Source organism: Girardinichthys multiradiatus, chromosome 5, assembly GCF_021462225.1.
Source record: "Girardinichthys multiradiatus isolate DD_20200921_A chromosome 5, DD_fGirMul_XY1, whole genome shotgun sequence".
Classification (NCBI taxonomy): Eukaryota; Metazoa; Chordata; class Actinopteri; order Cyprinodontiformes; family Goodeidae; genus Girardinichthys; species Girardinichthys multiradiatus.
Window position 1 is genome coordinate 42,641,911 of NC_061798.1, and position 18,572 is coordinate 42,660,482.

At 38.3% G+C, this 18,572-nt stretch overlaps 1 protein-coding gene across 4 annotated transcripts in view; it reads right to left on the reverse strand.

The window, feature by feature from the left end:
- tmem131l (transmembrane 131 like) overlaps nt 1-18,149 on the reverse strand; it is a 36,875-nt gene extending 18,726 nt beyond the window's left edge. For 2 of the 4 annotated variants that reach the window (XM_047366083.1, XM_047366084.1), the window contains exons 1-6: nt 17,920-18,148; nt 15,817-15,890; nt 10,690-10,733; nt 5,769-5,840; nt 1,964-2,087; nt 1,746-1,862 (exon numbers count right to left, since the gene is read on the reverse strand). In XM_047366083.1, coding sequence (XP_047222039.1) covers nt 1,746-1,862; nt 1,964-2,087; nt 5,769-5,840; nt 10,690-10,733; nt 15,817-15,890; nt 17,920-18,031 — 543 coding nt within the window. In that variant the 5' untranslated portion in view covers nt 18,032-18,148. Of the gene's footprint in view, nt 1-1,745; nt 1,863-1,963; nt 2,088-5,768; nt 5,841-10,689; nt 10,734-15,816; nt 15,891-17,919 lie in introns of all 4 variants that reach the window. The other 2 variants (XM_047366085.1, XM_047366082.1) reach the window with 2 other exon arrangements.
- Nucleotides 18,150-18,572: the final 423 nt, after the last annotated feature.

An 18,572-nucleotide genomic window follows, 5' to 3' on the forward strand; every position in this document is an offset into this window, starting at 1 on the left:
GAAAAACATGACTGGGATGATACAGAAAGCAGATAAACACAGACGTGCTAAAACAAAGAAATCAAGCTGTAAGACCTAAAAGAAATGCTTGTGTGAAATTAGTGCACTTTGTGACTCTTAGTCTAGACAATGACCTAAAAGCACACTTGGTTCCCTTTTACAGATACTCTCTGAAACATAGTTTTCAAGAACAGCTCTTAAACAGCAGTTTATGGACTTAAGGGGATTTTGATCACTTTAATCAAAAGCAATCAAACCAATATATTCTAATAACATATTAAAACCACAGGAAAGCAAATCTATGTACAGTGGCTTGGAAAGTTGTTCAACTTTAACGCATTTTATTGACGGACCAACACAAAGTAGAGCATCATTATGAAGTGGAAGGAAGAACAATACACTGAATTAAGCTCTTTTTACAAATAAAAAGTGTGGTGTGCATTTATTATTATCGCCCATTGCTCTGCTCCGCAAAATGAAATTTAATACAGCCAACTGACAGTAAATAAAAGTCCACTTTTGTGTAATTTATTTTGAGGATAAATCCAGGTTGTGTGAAGCCATCGGTTTTCTTAGAGAACATTAATGAACAAACAGCTCCACGAAGACTTAGGAACGCACAAGACAGATCAGGGAGAAAGTTGTGGAGATGTGTAAAGCAGGGTTGGCTTATACAACCATGTCCTAAACATGAACCATCTCATGGAGCACCATTCCATCACCAGAAAATGGAAAGTCTATGGCATAACTGCAAACTACCAAGACATGGCCGGCCACCCAAACTGGTAGGTCGGGCAGGAGAAGCAATAATAATAGAAGCAACCAAGAGGCCCATGAAGGCTGAAGGCCGGAGCTCCTTCAGAGACCCTAAGCCTGTTCGAGACAATCTGTTGATAGCACAACTACTAGTTTTGCATTTAACAAATCTAGCCTTTATGGACCAATGGCACTGTTTAACTTCACAAGAGGTCCCATTTAAATTTAACCACAAGCCACATAGGGGACACAAAAGATGTTAAGGAAGGTGCTCTGGTCAGATGAATCCAAAATGAAGCTTTTTGGCCAACGTGCAAAATACTGAGACGTCATCTCCACAGTAAAACATGGTAGTGGCGGCATCATAATGTGCTTTCCTTCACAGCAGGGAGAGAGAAGCTAGTTAGAAATGATATAAAGACGTATGGAGCTAAATACAGCATGAAAGCTTGTTAGAAGTTGCAAAAGACTTGAGAGTGGGACGGAGGTTGACCTTGCAGCTGCGCAGTGACCCTGAAAATACATCCAGAGATACAAAGGCATGGTTCAGAAAAAACATACATGATCGGTTAAAATGGCCCAATGAAACTCCAGACCTACAACCAACAGAGAATCTGTCGAAAGACCTTAAAACTGATGTTCACAGATGACCTTCACCCAATCTGAGTTTAGGCATAAATTTCAGTGTAGACACATGTCCCAGAAGACTTACGTAATGTGAAATGTGGTTCTACAAAGTACTGCCTCATGGGTGCTCAGCCACAATTTCAGATTTTGTTTTCTAAATAAATGCAAAAAATATGCATCATTTCTTTTAGACTTGAGAATTACGTGCCACCTTTTGTTGGTCTGTCACATACCATCGCAATAAGATGCATAAGTCTGTAGTTTAAACAGTCCAGTATGTTGAAACGTTAAAGTATGAATAATTTTGCCAGGTTTAATGATGCAGGATGATACCTAGTGGGAAAGGTTATTCATATACTGACCTGGTATGAAAGCAGCCCATGGGCTGATGTGTTTATAAATAATGTGTTTTCTACGTTGCCCTCCTCAGATGGGAGGAAAATTAGTTTAAAAGATGCCTTTCCCTTTGGTGGGATGACCTACAACACAAAAGAAGAACATTTAATACACTCAGCACCACACACAATTCATTTTAACAATAATAAACACTGCTATTTGTGAGTACTTTGAGCAAACTTACTCTTCTGTGAAAGGAAGGTATGTAAAAATGCCTGCTGGACGTAAACATCGACAGCAGGGTCATAGGAACCTCCTGACTGGGGTTGTGTATATATATGGTTTCAGCTCTCGGCAACCCCAGCAGCCTGTAAACAGCAGAGCACTAAGATCAGCAAACATGTACACAAAACATTCATCCTAAACACATTGTGGCTAACTGAATTAAAGAGGAGCAAAAAGACCCAAAATGAAGTAAATCACAAAGTTCCCAATACCCATCAGTTCATTTTTGCTTCCTTTCCACAATGAGACACAGGTTTACATGTTAAATGCCTCCTTTAGATAACATGCCGAGTAAAAATCGAAACATATTTACTCAATTCCCATCTTAATGTTCACAAAACAAAACAAGCTTTATCACCATCTGTTAGTGCAACTAAAACGTTTCTCACAGATTAATATTTGGCATTCTGTCAGCTAAAGCTGGGCGATAAAACGATAGCAATATAAATTATTTTAGTTAGTTAAGCGGCGCTTATTTACAACAATGTCGTCTCAAGGCACCTCACAAAGGGTCCCACTGATGGTCATTGTTATACTAAAAACCACAATGATTGGGATACCTCCCTCTGTCAGACTGATTATAACCATTGGAAAAGAAAGGGGTCATACAGGTAGCAGAAATGGAGGGTGTGTTTGCACCTCAACCATAACTGAGCCGGTTTAGGCTAAACCTGACTCCCCCTTACTCCATCCAACAGGGAGGGAAGAAGACGGAGGTAAAAAATAAGGAAGATAGCTCAGGATAACCTAAGCCACTCTGACTATAAGCTTTATCAAAAAGGAAAGTTTTAAGCCTAGCCTTAAAAGTAGACAGGGTGTCTGCCTCACGGACTAAAACTGGGAGCTGGTTCCACAGGAGAGGAGCCTGATAACTAAATGATCTGCCTCCCATTCTACTTCTAGAGACTCTAGGAACCACCAGTAAACCTGCAGTCTGAGAACAAAGTGCTCTGTTAGGAACATATGGAACAATCAGATCTCTGATGTATGATGGAGCTAGATCATTAAGGGCTTTATATGTGAGGAGGAGAATTTTAAATTCTATTCTGGATTTAACAGGGAGCCAATGAATGGAAGCTAAAGTAGAGGAAATATGATCTCTCTTTTTAATTTTCATCAGAACTCTTGCTGCAGCATTTTGAATCAGCTGAAGGCTTTTAACTGCATTTTGTGGACATCCTGATAGTAACGCATTACAATAGTCCAGCCTTGAAGTAACAAATGCATGGACTAGTTTGTCAGCGTCACTCCTAGACAGGATATTTCTAATTTTGGCAATGTTCCAGAGGTGAAAGAAGGAAATCCTAGAAACCGGTTTAATATGGGATTTAAATGACATGTCCTGGTCAAATATCTCAATAGGAATATGAGAAAGGTGGAGATAGACCTTCAATATACAGACAAGATGAATAGTGGTACAAATGTACTGTTGTGGAGAGCCAAAAAAAAAAAAAGAACAAGCAAGCATTTCAATACCAACAGACCACCAAGCTGACTACACCAAAAAAGGCCTACCGCTTTCTATTAACCCACCATATCTCTCCAAACATTAGTTTACTGGTTTTTCATTTTCAGCTGTTTTACAGGAGGCATAAACACCTACTGTGTAGGTTAAAGCAGAACATTATTGCAGGCTTGCAATATAAAAATTGTACCTGCACTGTTCTTTTGGTTTAGAGCTGAGCTCATGTCAGGAAGGTGAAGGTTTTACTGAATGTGTTTCAAGAATAAAACTAAGACTTTATAATCTCATTCAGTGCTACAGTATTGCTTTTTGTGTGCAGAGGTTTAAGTGAAGGAGAAAATAGCTTTACATCATTTCAAAACAGCATTCCATACTTCTTTTTTTAGATTTTCTAGTGATTTTAAGGAAGACAGATTTAAGTAAGCTTTCAATGCAATCCAGTGTTCTTTTCTTAAGTGACTTTAGTTGCTTTTTCAGAGAATCTGTTAAAACCACTTTTCCACACAAATCGTGAGATTCAGCTTGATTCGCACAAATATTGTCAAGAATTCAGTACGATTTACAAGAATCTATTTAGAACGGTGCACAAACGTTAGGAATCAGTCAACAATATGATGAATGCATCTCAGAATCAGGTACGATTAAATTTGACTTTGTTACTATTTTTTTTAACAATTTGTGGGAATTTCCATCAACATACAATAAAAAGTGATGAGGGACTAGCAGGAGTGAATGTTATCTGAATGATGACAGTAAAATCTGAATCAGTAACAAATTCAGGAATTTATAAAGTTTGACATTCTTGGCGATTCCCGTTATTCGTGTGGATTGGTGGTATACACCAGAAGACACTTTGCTATGAAATCATGCATGAAGGGTTAGAAAAGCACCCAAGTTAAAATAGATATTCATGCCAAAGCATTATGGTTTTAGTTCACTTTCAGCATCTGGAAACAATGTTAGCAGTTTTACAGACATTCCACCTTTTTTGTTTCAGTACGTTTGATTTCTGACGTTTCCTCAAAGGATTTTTACCACCATGTTGGGTTTCTAGCCATATACGAAACAATTAGTGAATTAATGAAATACAATTGAAGACTTGTTTTGATTGGTACCTAAGAATAGGCACTTCTTTCATGCATACATTATATAAAAACAAAGCAAACACAAACATTCTAGAAGGACTGTGCCTGCTGTATTGTAAGACCTAAATTCAAATACAAGAACTAGTCTTTAAACAGAGGATTTAAAGACCAAAGATTATTTTGCAGGACATAAATCTAAATGAATGCTCAGAAATACGAAGGCTTTTGCATTGCAACCTTTATTTTGATTCAAGTAATGCAGTTAGAACATAGGAAAGTGTGGAGAAATCCATAAAGCAAACTCGTCATCAGACATTTTATGAAGCTTCAACTACGCTGTTCTCACTTCCTGTTTGTCTCTGAAAGCGAGGCTTTAGTTTCAGCGTAGAGAGCTGCAGCGCGGCCTGGACGAACATGAAACCAAAAGACTGAGTTCACTAGTTCTAGGTTTTAGTTTTGCCTGAAAAGATCTAAATATAAATCATATCTAATGTTACAGTGTTCTCCTGGACTTGCTATGTCTTTTCTCTTCTTGTTATCCATCTAAATAGGGGTTAGTGCTTCTTCAAAACACCACATTCATTTGTAATAGTCTTAGTAGTCTTTAGGAGACCAGTAATAATATAACTGTTCCCACAATTCTTACATAAAAAGGAAACCACAAGATTGATGAGTGGGACTCTGGTCCCACAGTCCTATTTTTTATGGATAAAAATTCCCTAAAGTAATCATGTCTAGTTGTGGAAATGTTTTTCCATTGCTGCTGGGATTACGGGTGCCTAGTTTCTGCATTCCAAATACATGATATAAATCATCTGTATTACTGCTGACGCTCAACAGGACTGACTGGAACCGCAGTCAGGCTGCAGCATTAGGGTTTATAATTTGGGTTTGGAGCATGAAGGTAAACAGTGACGTTCTCAGACCCCTTGTCAAGGGTCAGTATCTGTGAATACTGGGAAAGCAAACTCATTGCTTTATTTGGATTGTTTCTTTAAGAAGGATGTAACCTGCTTTCTAAAATAATACTTCGGCAGGACGTGATGTCCTATTCTCGTTTTAAGTTCAAGGTCAATATGAATACAAGACAAAGTGGTGTTGTCAACTTTAAAAGGGGGCAAGACATGTATAAATTTGGTGACACATGCCTTGCCTTGTCACAGGGAATTGTAACTAAAGCTCATACTAAAGCAGAGAGTAAGAGAGGCACTTACTGCGTCCCAAAATCCAACACTGGGGGCTGGATATGCAGAGGCATCCCATTCGCATGCGTATACAGAGAGGAGCTGTTCAACAGAAAATACATAGAAAAAATATTAAACATGAACTAAATTAGGAAAACATTAAAACAATTCCCTAAAACAAGTACAGTGTCCCATTTGCATAAATGTACCAATGATCAACTCTCATTCAGAGCCGTGTTAGTTATCGGGTGAAACCGTTAGCTGTGTGTAAGAACACACTGATGCGTCGCTGAGCTGCTTCAGTTCAGTCTGTGTAAACTACAAGCAGGGAACACCAGAGGCTTAACAAGGATCCTATCATTTTTAATTTGTGCCAGTAAGACGCAACTAATTCTCAAAACTATTTTCACCTCCTTACCAGGTGAAAATGGACAGCTCGTAATGAATAAATAATTGCCGACTCAGGCGACACGTCATAGCTCTCATTTCTGTGCCCTACAAAATTGAGGCGACCAAATGTACAGAGGCATCAATGAGGGGAAGAAAGCGCAGCAAATCATGAATCTATTTAAACACTGCCTTTGCAGCATCATCGTCACAGACTGATCTGTGATGCACAAAATATACCAAGACACAACCAATGGGACATAAAAAGTAGTGAGGCCTTGGGCAATATTTCTGTATATTTAATCCATCTAGATTCTATACCTGCCTATCCTTGGAGGGTGGTAGCGGGGTTGGTGCCCGACTTCAGTGGTCTTAGACAGTTCACCACCGGTCCATCACATGGCAACACGGACACACACAAGACAAACAACCATTCATTCCTAAGGTCCATTTAGAGCATGACATTTTCTTAGGTACTGTTGGATTACTTAGTATGGGTCAACCTGTAATTCACAACCAGAACCAGAAATGAAACTGGTTGCTTCCTATTATTAGTACTCTGCAGGATAACTCTGTAGTAATTGTCCAAGCTCAGTTTATTTATGATGTGTTGCTATTTTTTTGTGTTTTTTTTTTTAAAGTTCACATTAAAAGCATTTTAATAATCTACACTTTTGCTGCCTTTTGTGTTACCTCCTATAGAAACGGGTGAGGTTAAGCTGGAAAGCAGCAGCTGACACGTCACTGTGCACCTCTGTCAACAAACACGGCGGCTCACCGGCACAAAAAAGTGGAAGTTCTACGGTTTACGCTTTCCCATTTTATCCAGCCCAATAAACCAGCTGACAATGACACCGGGATCAGGAACTACATTCGACTACGAGGAGTTTTATTCTACTACTGCACTGCAACTCCTAAAAATAGCGTCTACAGCCATTTAAAAGTGGAATCAGAGAGATGGTTAAAAGCAGAAGTTAAATGCACTGTGTGCAGTGTGTAAAAAGTGTCAAAGTTAAAGACAGAAACAATTCTCACTGAAGCTAGACTAAAAATGTAGAAATAAATGGGCCGAAGCTAAAATGCAACTAAACCAGCGGACTTTTATATTAAGCTAACAGCATTAGTGGCCTCATCAGAAAAGGAAATGACCAGGTAAAAGATAAACTACTCTAGAAAAGAACAAACCAACAAGCAAAAACTGTTTTTCAAAAACCAAAACACAGCAGTTACAGCGAGGACAACAGTAACTGTTATTTTTCTCATAACAATTTAGTCCACAAGCCACAGCTTCCTACGCTGCTGTGGGGTCAGTTATCATAGATCAGGACTACACTAGCTGAAGTGACTGACATGATGTTGCAGCCACTCTGCAGGTTTTCAGTTTGAGGTTGCAGATACAAAAACCTTTGATTCAGACTGTTTAATAACAGAGAATCCCTCCACTAAGATCAGTTTTTAAGCAAGTGTGCAAAAAACTTAAGACTGGAAATATTCAGCTGTAAAATATATATATATATGAAAACAAAAATGCCTTTTAAGGCTTAAGGTTAGACATGTGCTAACAGGGTGGAACAGACTGAAGATGAGGGAACAGTCTACTGTATTTAGGTAAGGATTGCTAACTCTGACAATCTATAGCTGTAAAAAGCTTGTTAATTCATAACTCGCCAAGCAGGATAACTTAAAATGCTGTTTCTCAGATACATAAACTGTGTAGACAAGCAAATGAGGGGTCAAATGTGAAAGGTGAGTGAGTGTGAGTAAAGGTAATAAAACATTTAGTGCTGTATCAAATCAGGAATTTTAACTGTATATAACCATTTATCATTTAAACACAAAACTCTCAGATGGTCAGCAATACAGGGTCGTGAAAAGTATCAACACCCCTTGAACTTTTCTAACATTAGCCACCATTTCTACCATGGCCTCCTTTAATCGGACACCACTAAATAAAATCCAGTGCAACCAACTGCATTCAGAAGTAACCAAAGATGGAAGTAGTATGGCACAACTGCAACCTAGCAGTGGGTGGCCGTTCAACTAAACTGAAAGGTAAGGCAAGAAACAACCATGGTAACTCTGGAGGAGCTGCTAAGATCCACAGCTCAAGTTGAAGAACTTATATACTTGTGCATTCTCTAAATCTGGCCTTTATTAAGGAATAGTAATAAAAACTGCCCAAATGACAGGAATTTTCTCTGGACTTTGCGAAAAGCCATGGAGTTGATGCAGCAAGCATGTGGAAGAAGGTGCTCTAGTCAAATGAGTCCTAAATAAATTGTTCTGGCCTACATGCAAAACAATGCAAATACCCCTGAATACGCCATCAACACTGTGAAACCTGGGGGTGACTGTATCATGCTGCGGGGATGCTTTCCTTCAACAGGGACAGGGAAGAGGGTTACAGTTGATAGGACGGTGGGTGCAGCTAAATACAGGGCAGAATGGCCCAGTCAAAGTCCAGACCTAAATCCAACTAAGAATCTATGGAAAAACTTCAAAAGGTGAGGTTCACAAAAGCTCTCCATCCAATCTGACTGAGGTTGAGCTGCAAAGTGCAATACCATACCAATAAAATGTATTGAGGTTTCTTGTTTTAGCTTGATAAACTGGGATCGAGGAGAATGAATAATTTTGCGAAACATTCATGCAAATGTTTACTGTAAATGTTAAACTAAGTTATTTTAACACCCAGACTTAGTGTACTCTGTTCTGTCAGGCAATCTAAATGGTCCTACTTTAGATGTGAGAAACCCAGCATATTTCCTTTGGAAAAAAATAAAAATCCTCCATCCTACCAACAAGTGTTGCACTGTATTCTAGCACACAGGTTCTGACCACTGCTCAGTACAAAAATAACAACTTGTGTTCGGTGCCATTTGATCCCTGGGATGCAAGTCAAACAAAGTTAGTGTTAGCAGTGACCTTATCTGTGGTTCAGGGGAGAAGTTAAGAAAAGAAGAATTAAGCTCGGCTGTTATTCACAAAAACGTTTGCATGAGAAACAAACACAATGTGACAAAATCAACCTAACAGAGCGTTGTTTCAAAAAAAAAAAAAAAAAACTACAAATCAAAAGTCAAAAAGAGCCAAACACACAAGAAGACAGGGTAAGACATTTTGCGGATTAGCACAGATGGAAATGTCATTAACCTCTGTATGTGCTCGTTGATTGGCTCTTTAGGCTGGGAGAGGGTGATGGCAGGCCTGGTAAGTGCCTGATAACCAACACACAGGATGCCTCCAAGTCCACAGCTCTGTTTCTTTTTAGATTAACCAATACTGACAAACAGCATTTACCTCACACCTCACCTGGTTTCAAAATGAGACATTTTCTCACACTATTCAGCTGATGCACACAAACCAAATACATTTTATCATGAAATCAGAACGCTTGTCAGACAAGTTTGTTCTTTAAATTAGCTCTGTCTGGTAAAACAACTTATGTGGTCTACTTGGGATAAAACGTACCCTTAAAGGGTGAATGGTAACTTTATTTATTCATTATACTTCTTACATACTTCTTACTACTGTAGATGTGACCTTTTAAAACAAAATTACTAAATAAATATATGAAAACGCTCCATTTGAAACCAGCACACATTGAATATAATGTCAGGGCAAAACTTTCCATAACCTCTTACTCTACATGAAAGGCACTCTTTACTCTCATTACTTTTTCATCTTATTAATCTTCCTAGAAACACAAAGAGAAGCAACAAAAGATGGAAATATTTATAATAAACAACCAGATGTCATGATGACTATTTCCCAACTACTATTTGCTAAACAAGACAAACTGCTGATATTCTGATTATAACATCTATTTTCTGAGGGAGCAAAAAAAAAAAACATGAGGGAAAGACAGACCTCCTTTTCTTTTTTCAAGGAGTTCTAAAATTAGTCAGGAATCTGGTTCTGGAACGCACGCCCCCAAACCCTCTCCATCACACACCCCCTCTCTGACTAACATAAACAGCAGCCCGCATACTGGGGAAGACTTTTAAAGGGTTTTTAAACTGGAACCACACATCATTTGTGCCCACAAACAAACAAAAATGTCTCCTCATCTCTACACCAATACTATATTTCTTCTCATTTTACAAATTTTTATTGCTGTAGAAAATGAAGTTGCACAGAAGCACAACTCACAGTTCTTCCACTCTCCCCTCTGCTTGATCTAATCTCCATCTTTACTTCAGATAACTGGAGATAAATCACTATCAATTTAAGAATGCAAGAAAACTTCCCATGCGTTTTTTGAACGGCTCAATTTAGATGCGATTTAGCTGCTCTTAATAATTCAAAGTATCTTGCTGCTGTGTAATGCATTAGAAACAAGTTACACTACCAGTCAAAGGTTTGGACACTCCTTTTCATTCAATGGTTCATCTCTATTTTTATCTCTACCTCTGGGAACTCCTTCCAGACTCTTGAAAAACCATTTCAGGTGACCACCTCATGAAGCTCATCCAGAGAAAAGCCAAGAGTGTGCAGAGCACTAATTTAAGCAAAGGAGGACTTTTCTGAAGAGTCTAGTGTGTTCTCTTCCAGGAACACTTACCCATCTTCTAGTGGAAGCCCATCTTTTCTTCGCTCCTCTACCACCTGTAAATTAAAGGAAAACAACAGTTATTTACTGAAGTTATACTGTGAAGTAATTTATTTTCCATCACTCGTAGAAACAGGTTAGTCGGCTCTAGGATATTTGTGCATTAGCACATAATGCAAGCGCTGACAACCTCCTCATGGAATAAAAAAATAAAATGTACATGCAGCTTAAACGAATGAATCCAGAACTGCTAATCAAATCATAAAGTCAGTTCAACGTGGTTAAATAAAATCGAGCGTTACTACTCCTCTGTAGTGTAGTATTATGTTACTTTGCTCGTAAATATTAGCTAAACTACTGGTACTTCAGTCTGAGCACGCCTTGGCGTGGCCTTCCAAACACAGCTGAAACGAGATACTCACACTGTATAAAAACACACATAACCATCTTTTCTATTCGTCTGACATATGGCTGCACAATATTAGGAAAATGTTAGATTTGTCATAATGTTGGTAAAATCAATTTAATTAATTATTTTCAAGGCAAGTCAGGCTGTTACAGGAATACAATAAAACCCAACTACAAATTCACTGATTATCTTAACCAGAAAAACATAACTAAAGTGTTTATTATTTTAGACCCAGAGGCATTCAGTACAGGGTGTTACGATTTTAGAAACTCAGGAGATAGTAAGAATACTGGTAATTATTGTAATAATGATATCGGTTACAATTTATGTCCATTTTCTTCTTTTCTCTTCTTCTCATCAGTGCTTCCAACACTCTGTGACCTTTAGCATTTTGGGCCGTGTCATGTGTATCCTGTGTGAGCATCTGCTGCTTTGAAACTCCGTGAGAGTGTTCAACTGGCTTAACATTACACTGGCATGTAAAAAGCACTATTATGACACCTGGAATATATAATAACCAACAATTACTGCACTCCAAACAGCCTTTTGCAGTATGAATATTGCACACGCTGGTATCGCATGATGACAATATCCCCAATATGATTGCGATATATTGTGCAGCTTTAATTCAGACCAGAGGTCATGACCAGAGGTCATACAGATCAAAGCCACAACTTTGTAACTGCGTACAAACGTTCTCAAGCAGGTTCACAAAAAAAGAGAAATCAGCTCTAGTCAGCAAAGTAAAGTTTAGTATCAAAACCAAAATAGAAACACATTAAAGCAAGAAGGGCAATTCAAAATACATACGCTCTAAACAATGACCAAGCAAAAGGTGGAGAATATTTTGTTTAATTAAGAGCAGAAACATAAAACCTACAATTTTCAGACCAAAACATGAAGTACTTCCGATGGGCTCATAATCCCCTGTTGTGGAGAGACAATAAATGTGTTGAATTGGCTTTAAATCGCTGTTTTTGTTGAAGCCTTTCTGGCCAAGACTGCTCCACTAGTCAGAACTGGGTTGTCAGGATTACGCAATAAAAAGCCATGTTTTCAACAGGGCATGGTATTTCGGTTTCCACACTAAAATGTAATATTTTCACTCTTTGTGAATCACATATCAGGGTTTGATAATCCATGAATCTATTTGAAATAAATAAGGTTTTTGTATTTACATTCTGTTGTACTTATACTATGTTTTAGTTCAATTAATAGTTTTGGTTAAGGGTTGCATGTTAGAGCTGAATGTATAAACTGGTAAACTGAGCATTAATTGCCCATTGGAATGAATTAAGTCGTCTTAATCTGAATCGAAATTCTTGATATAACAACAAAATAATTCCAACTTGAAAAGAAATTAACTGTTTTATTCTGTTATGTGGGTATGATAATAAAGAGAAAGGAATCTCTACAGTTGAGCAACAGTCGTAAAGAAGAACAGTTTCGTTCACTAACCCAGGTTTGTACATGAACCAACAGCTTTAATGTTTCCTCAAAGTTACAGCAACAGGACACAACTTGTCTTCCACCTTATGTTACTTCACTTAGACCTTGCTAGCTTCACCAACAAAGCCATAGCAACGCTCGCCGACAACAATGAGGAGCCCATTGCACTCCCTCTCACTGGTCCCAGATATTGATCATCTGTGGTGCAGGATGCTGAGGTGCTTCTTAAGCAGAAATATCACAACAGCAAAAACAAAGCATGCCCTCCATACTGAGCTGCACCTCAGACATGCAGCAATAGCTTATGGTCTTGCACACAGAGGAAAAAGCGTGCCAAGCCTTCTGTTGTTGTGCAAAGTGGAGAAGAATCAACCAATCAATCAGCCAGACATCAGAATAGGCCAGTTTCCCCGTGATAATATCTGACTGGTGATAAGCAGGTCAAATACCAAAATAAACTTTTTTTTTTTAAAGATATTTTTTTGGCACTAGTGGCTTTTATTTTGGACAGTAGGTAGACAGGAAAGGGGGTAGAGAGAGGGGGAGACATTCGGTAAATGTCGCCGGGTCCGGGACTTGAACCCGGGACAGCCGCTTCGAGAACTGTAGCCTCTGTACATGGTGGCACGCTTAACCCCTACACCATCAGCGCCACACACCCAAAATAAACTTTTTCCTTAAGCATAAACTGCATCAAAACCCAGGAAATCCTTTATTTTTCATTGTATTTAAAACTTTCATTAAGAATCCTGCAGCACATATTTTTAATGTATTACAGTCAAGTAAAAGAAATGATACATAAAACCTTTTTTTTTTAAAATCAGAATCTGTCGAGACAAACCTCTGGAAAAGCCTGATCAGTACATCTGTGGAGCAAAGATGTTTCTGTCTTGCTGTTTATAATGGCTAGCATTATTAAACGGAACCCGTGAAAATGTACAGTGTTGTAATTTGCCACATTTCGGTTGCTAAATCAGTGGGATTCTGTGAAATCACACACAAAATACCCTCAATAAAGTGACAAAATTCAAACCTTGTAAAACTGGTTTAAATAGCATACGATACAATATGGCATTCTGTTGGCGATTTTCCATTACATGATAGAGGCACTACCCGGCATGGAGCATCACTTACTTTCTACAGGGTCGGTTAGCTGTGTTTATAAAAGTTACAATGTTGCTAACATTTTCCATCACACCATTCTTGAGTTGCCAGGAAAAGTGCTGAAGTGACTGGAGTTTTTTCCAGCACTACAGAGCAAATAGTAATGCAGTGCTGTGCCTCCACTGCTTGTTGCTCCGCACTGCTGGGACAGGAGGCTGAAAGAAGACTCCTACATTATTCTGTTGCTCTCCAGAAAGAAAAATTTGATGATTTGGAACTACTTCCAGTTGCTAATACAGTCATACATGGTATGGAAGCTAAAATAGTGTCACCCATTACCCTTACAATGTTAACACTGTTATAAAACTGTTAAGCAGTTGACTGCAGGCTAGCTCTAGAGCAGAGAGTCCAACTCCTTAACCCTCTAACAGCAGCTTCTTATACTAGCGTTACTCTATAAAGAACTGAAAAAATGTATATTCTGTGCAATAACAACTACTATTGCTAAATAAATACAGTTACACCATGAAACGATTGCATTTTCACAAGGTTGTTATAGTACTGACTTACACCTAATCTCATTGCCCGTCCTCCACAATAAAATATTAAATTACTTTAACAGAATAATGAATTTAAGGGATAATCCAATAATGTAACTCAAAATTCAAAGCATACCTTTTAGAGAGCTGACCTAATGATAACACCGAGAGACAAAAGTTATTTTCAAACTAATATACAGTAACTGAATTATGCACTGGGAACACACTTCTTCTTTAAAAGCCCACATACTCCTTTAGAGAACATGAAAGAAGTCACACGCTGCAGCTGGAAATGTTCTAACTGCTGTACTGTGGTATCCAACAATGCCCCCCCAGCACATTTTAAGGCTGGTATATTAATGGAAGAAAAGAAAGAAGGAAGATATATTTTCCCCTGCAAGCAAGCACAGAAGAACAAAAGATTATGCAGCTGGCCATCAGGTGAAACTTGCACGCAAAAGTGGAAAAGATGTGTTTGAGATTTGAGAATTAAAGTAAACTAAGAGAAAACTAAAGAACCTTTTTAATTATACCAGTGGTGTCAAACTCCAGTCCTCGAGGGCGAGTGTCTTATGGATGTTTTCCAAGTCCAACACACCTGCATCAAACAACTGAATTACCCCCTAAAGCACTCAAGCTCTGCAGAGTCCTGTTTATGACCTGTATGACACAGTAGCTCTTGCACTGCCACCTAACTGAGCACAGTCTATGCTACCTGCACAGCTGACTACCAGCAACACTAGTGTATGAAGACACAAATGCTATGCTCTGTTTAACACAGCCTGTGAAAATGATAGTCACTCTATTCATTGTTAAATATGACACCCAACCATACCAACTACTCCACAAGTGACTAGAAATGTCATCATAAGATTATGCAGCTCCTTAAACTGGCCCAAATGTGGTAATTATTGCAGCATATAGACCACTAAGGAAAAACATATATGGTGCACTTCTTTGCAGACTGCATGATTTGCGGTATTGTTTTTCCACAGTATTCATCTTTTGTTGATCTACTAAAATCACAAATCTTGTACTAAAGCCTTTCTTTTTTTTCTTGTTGCAATTACCAGCACTGTCTCTTAATAAGAGTCCTGCAGAACATGCAGCACACAGTACTCAGGTAGCACAAAACATCAGGTGATGGCCTCATGACAGGTTATCTGTAAACACTAAACTGCCACTGTGTTTACTCACTGTTCTCCAGAATTATATCATCACCATTGCCTACCAGAAAATGATTTAAAAAAAAACAAAAAACTGCTGCAAACATAATACAAAATCATTCAAGATAGAGACAAACAGAACAAAATGAATGTACAGAAACGAATGCAAAGTAAGAAACAAACAGCTAAGAAGCCTTTACATTAACACTTCCAATATGCTTTTAGCGTGCATTAACTAAACCCTCAATTCACATTCAATTTTCTTTAGGGGTGACAATTCTGATAACAGATTTGGATTCAAATGCATTAAAAATATCCTATATCCTTGGCAAAGTGTTGCTGCTCTCATAACCACAAAATGTCATTCATCTGGCTGCGTTTGAAACCTGGTATTTGGTGAACACGGTACAAAATTTGCATCCTTTTAGTTCCTCCTCCATCCATCCACACCCAAGACAGAAAGTGTGAATACCTGAAGCGGGACAAATGGGTCTGCCTCCTCTGGCTGCCAGACTTCGACCACGCTGGTGGACATCTGACTCAGCGCTTTGTGGACACAAGATGAAATCAAATTAACTGCTGAACATTTAGCGATGTGCAGAAAATAGACACTGTATCAGATATAAGCAGCAGACTTTGCAGACGAACTACTAGAAACTAGTAATATTACATTGCGGGCTGGACTCGTGCAATTCTTTATTTTTAGGAGGTATAAAACAAAAAGACAACAATGCTGTAGTTAGCGGTTTAATGAGAGAAATCCTATTTCCTCTAATTTCCACTTGTTTATAAAGATTCTTCGTCTAATATTCAGGCTTTTAAATATCAAGTTCAGGGCGGTATTATATAAATTGTAGTATTGCGTTATCCCACCAGGGCATTTTGCTATCAGACTTGAGGTTTACTTGTTAAGGTCTGAAAAAGTATGGAATTTGGACATGCCTGTCCAAGTCTAGACAGGCATGGAAAAAAGATAATTGCATATGGAGAAATGTTTGATATTTCAGACTATACTCTATATTTTATTTTCCAAAACCCTAAAAAGTGAATTTTTCAGAATGCAAAGATTTTTTTTTACACTATGATTTATATGTAAATTATATTTTATCTTTGATTAGTCCCATCACACCTTACATTTATTTTACTTGCAGCATCTCTGATGTTTGCGATGCGAAAGAGCTTGACTTTCACAAATAAAATCTTCTGAACAGTAAAAAATGAACATTTCTGTTGAGGGGTTAACCAAATTTAGAAAATAACAAACAGTCATGGGGATATTTGCATGGTGAATGACATGATTTGTATTTGTATACATGATGTACTTTATATAAATCAAATTACTAATATGCTTGATGACAACAATGGATCGCAAAGACACTCCAAAAATGCATCCCAGTGTTCAAGCATGTACATATTTACAGCGCAGCCAAATTGGAAATAACTGAAGCCTCATCTTGCTTCATGATTTGAAGTGTATTTTACTGAAATATCCAGAAACTCAAGTGAAAAAAATCTGGAAAACAGTATAAAAATGGGCGGCAAACTGAAATACAAACTGTGTAGCGAGCCTGGTTTCTGGCTTTTTGGAGAATTTAAAAGTAGAATGACAGCCTGAACTTATGGTTAGACTCTTCTTCTGCAGAACAAGCTACCAGTTTTCAGTCCATCAAGAAGACATCCATTCTACTTTAAGGACCTGGATTAAAAGTTCCCCTTTTTGATCAAATGTGTAGTTAGGACACCTCATGCTATCATGATCTCTCTCTACAGGATGCTGGTGGAGGACATACCAACCAACTATTGTCATCCACTTTTACTGTTAATTTTTAACTATCTATCCATGCATTATCAGCAAAGACTGCAAAACTCAACTTTGTTTCAAGTCTTTGTTTACATTTTTCATAGAAAGTATACATGGTCCAGTGTATTTAAATTTGGTGCAATCGTCTGGTGTTTTCAGGTAAACTTTTAAAAAAAAATAATTGGCACTGTATGCTCTACTGATCCTAATAGTTCTGCATTATAATAGGTCAGAATACAAAGGATCGTGACTCGACCTGTATCTGAATTGTACGGACTAGGATCAAATAAAACTGGATTTAAATCCGGATAACGTGAATTAGAATTGGATGCTTCTCAAGTATATTGCCTTCAGATGAATTATGTCATGAACTGGCGCTATATAATTAAACTGAATTGAATTGTTGGAAATAAAGTCTGAAATTGGCGTGAATGACAAGCGAACACACAAGCCAGGAAACGAGTCCAGGTCGGGAAGTTGACAAAGGCTGTTTGCTAGCTGCTTGTTTAGCAGGTTAGCTCACAAGCTAACGAACTTGGAATAAATACTCTAATGCGGATGAACAAAACAACATTAAGCGGCGAAGAATAGCCCTAAAACACTACTTAGATGTAATAGTATAAACAGACTACCTTTGTGGTGGGACAGTTAAGCTTATCTACCATATTTAATCGTAACGCAGTCAGGTAGCTAACTTCATTTTTTCACTCTCCCATCAACGGTTGTGTTATTGTTCCACCCCCGAAAAAGCCTAAAATAAAGGCGAGAACAAACCTTGCAGCTGAGCCCCTCCGTGTTGAACGTATGGTAGAAGTATCTGAAATATTCCTAATAGTATATTAATCCACGTTTTCCTGTGACAGTGGAAGTCCTGTGGCCCCGCCATGCCGCCCTCTGAGCTAGCAGCCTGCCGTGTGTTTCGCTGCGTTGCTCTTTCTGTCTCACAGAGCTGCAGCAGCGGCAGCAGCTTCCTCACCGCCCGCTGAAACACGGCGTGTAATGGGTGTAGCTCCCATCAGCGCCGGTAATACAGGGGCTGAAACAAGCAAGTGGGACAGAAAGGTATCAGGCTGCCTGTTTGAAGTACTCTGTACCGGTGGAATGTTAATAAATATTAAGTTATTTCAGTTTTCATACTTTAGTCCCCTGTCATTATTGGCGTTTAGAAACATTAGGTTGCTTATTACACAGCACCAACTGATTGTAAAAAAGTATTTCACGACACTCTAAATAAAACGAAATATAAAAACAAGTTCATTTAGAATCCATCTCAATTAAAACATCCGAGCTCAAAATCAAACCTAAAGGCCAAATTAGATCCAATTAAAAAGCTATTCCAAACCAGATTCAAGTCATAGTAGAAAACTGTCCAGAAATGGGGCAAAAGCAGATTGTGATGAATCTTTACTCTTATCCTGAGCAAGCAT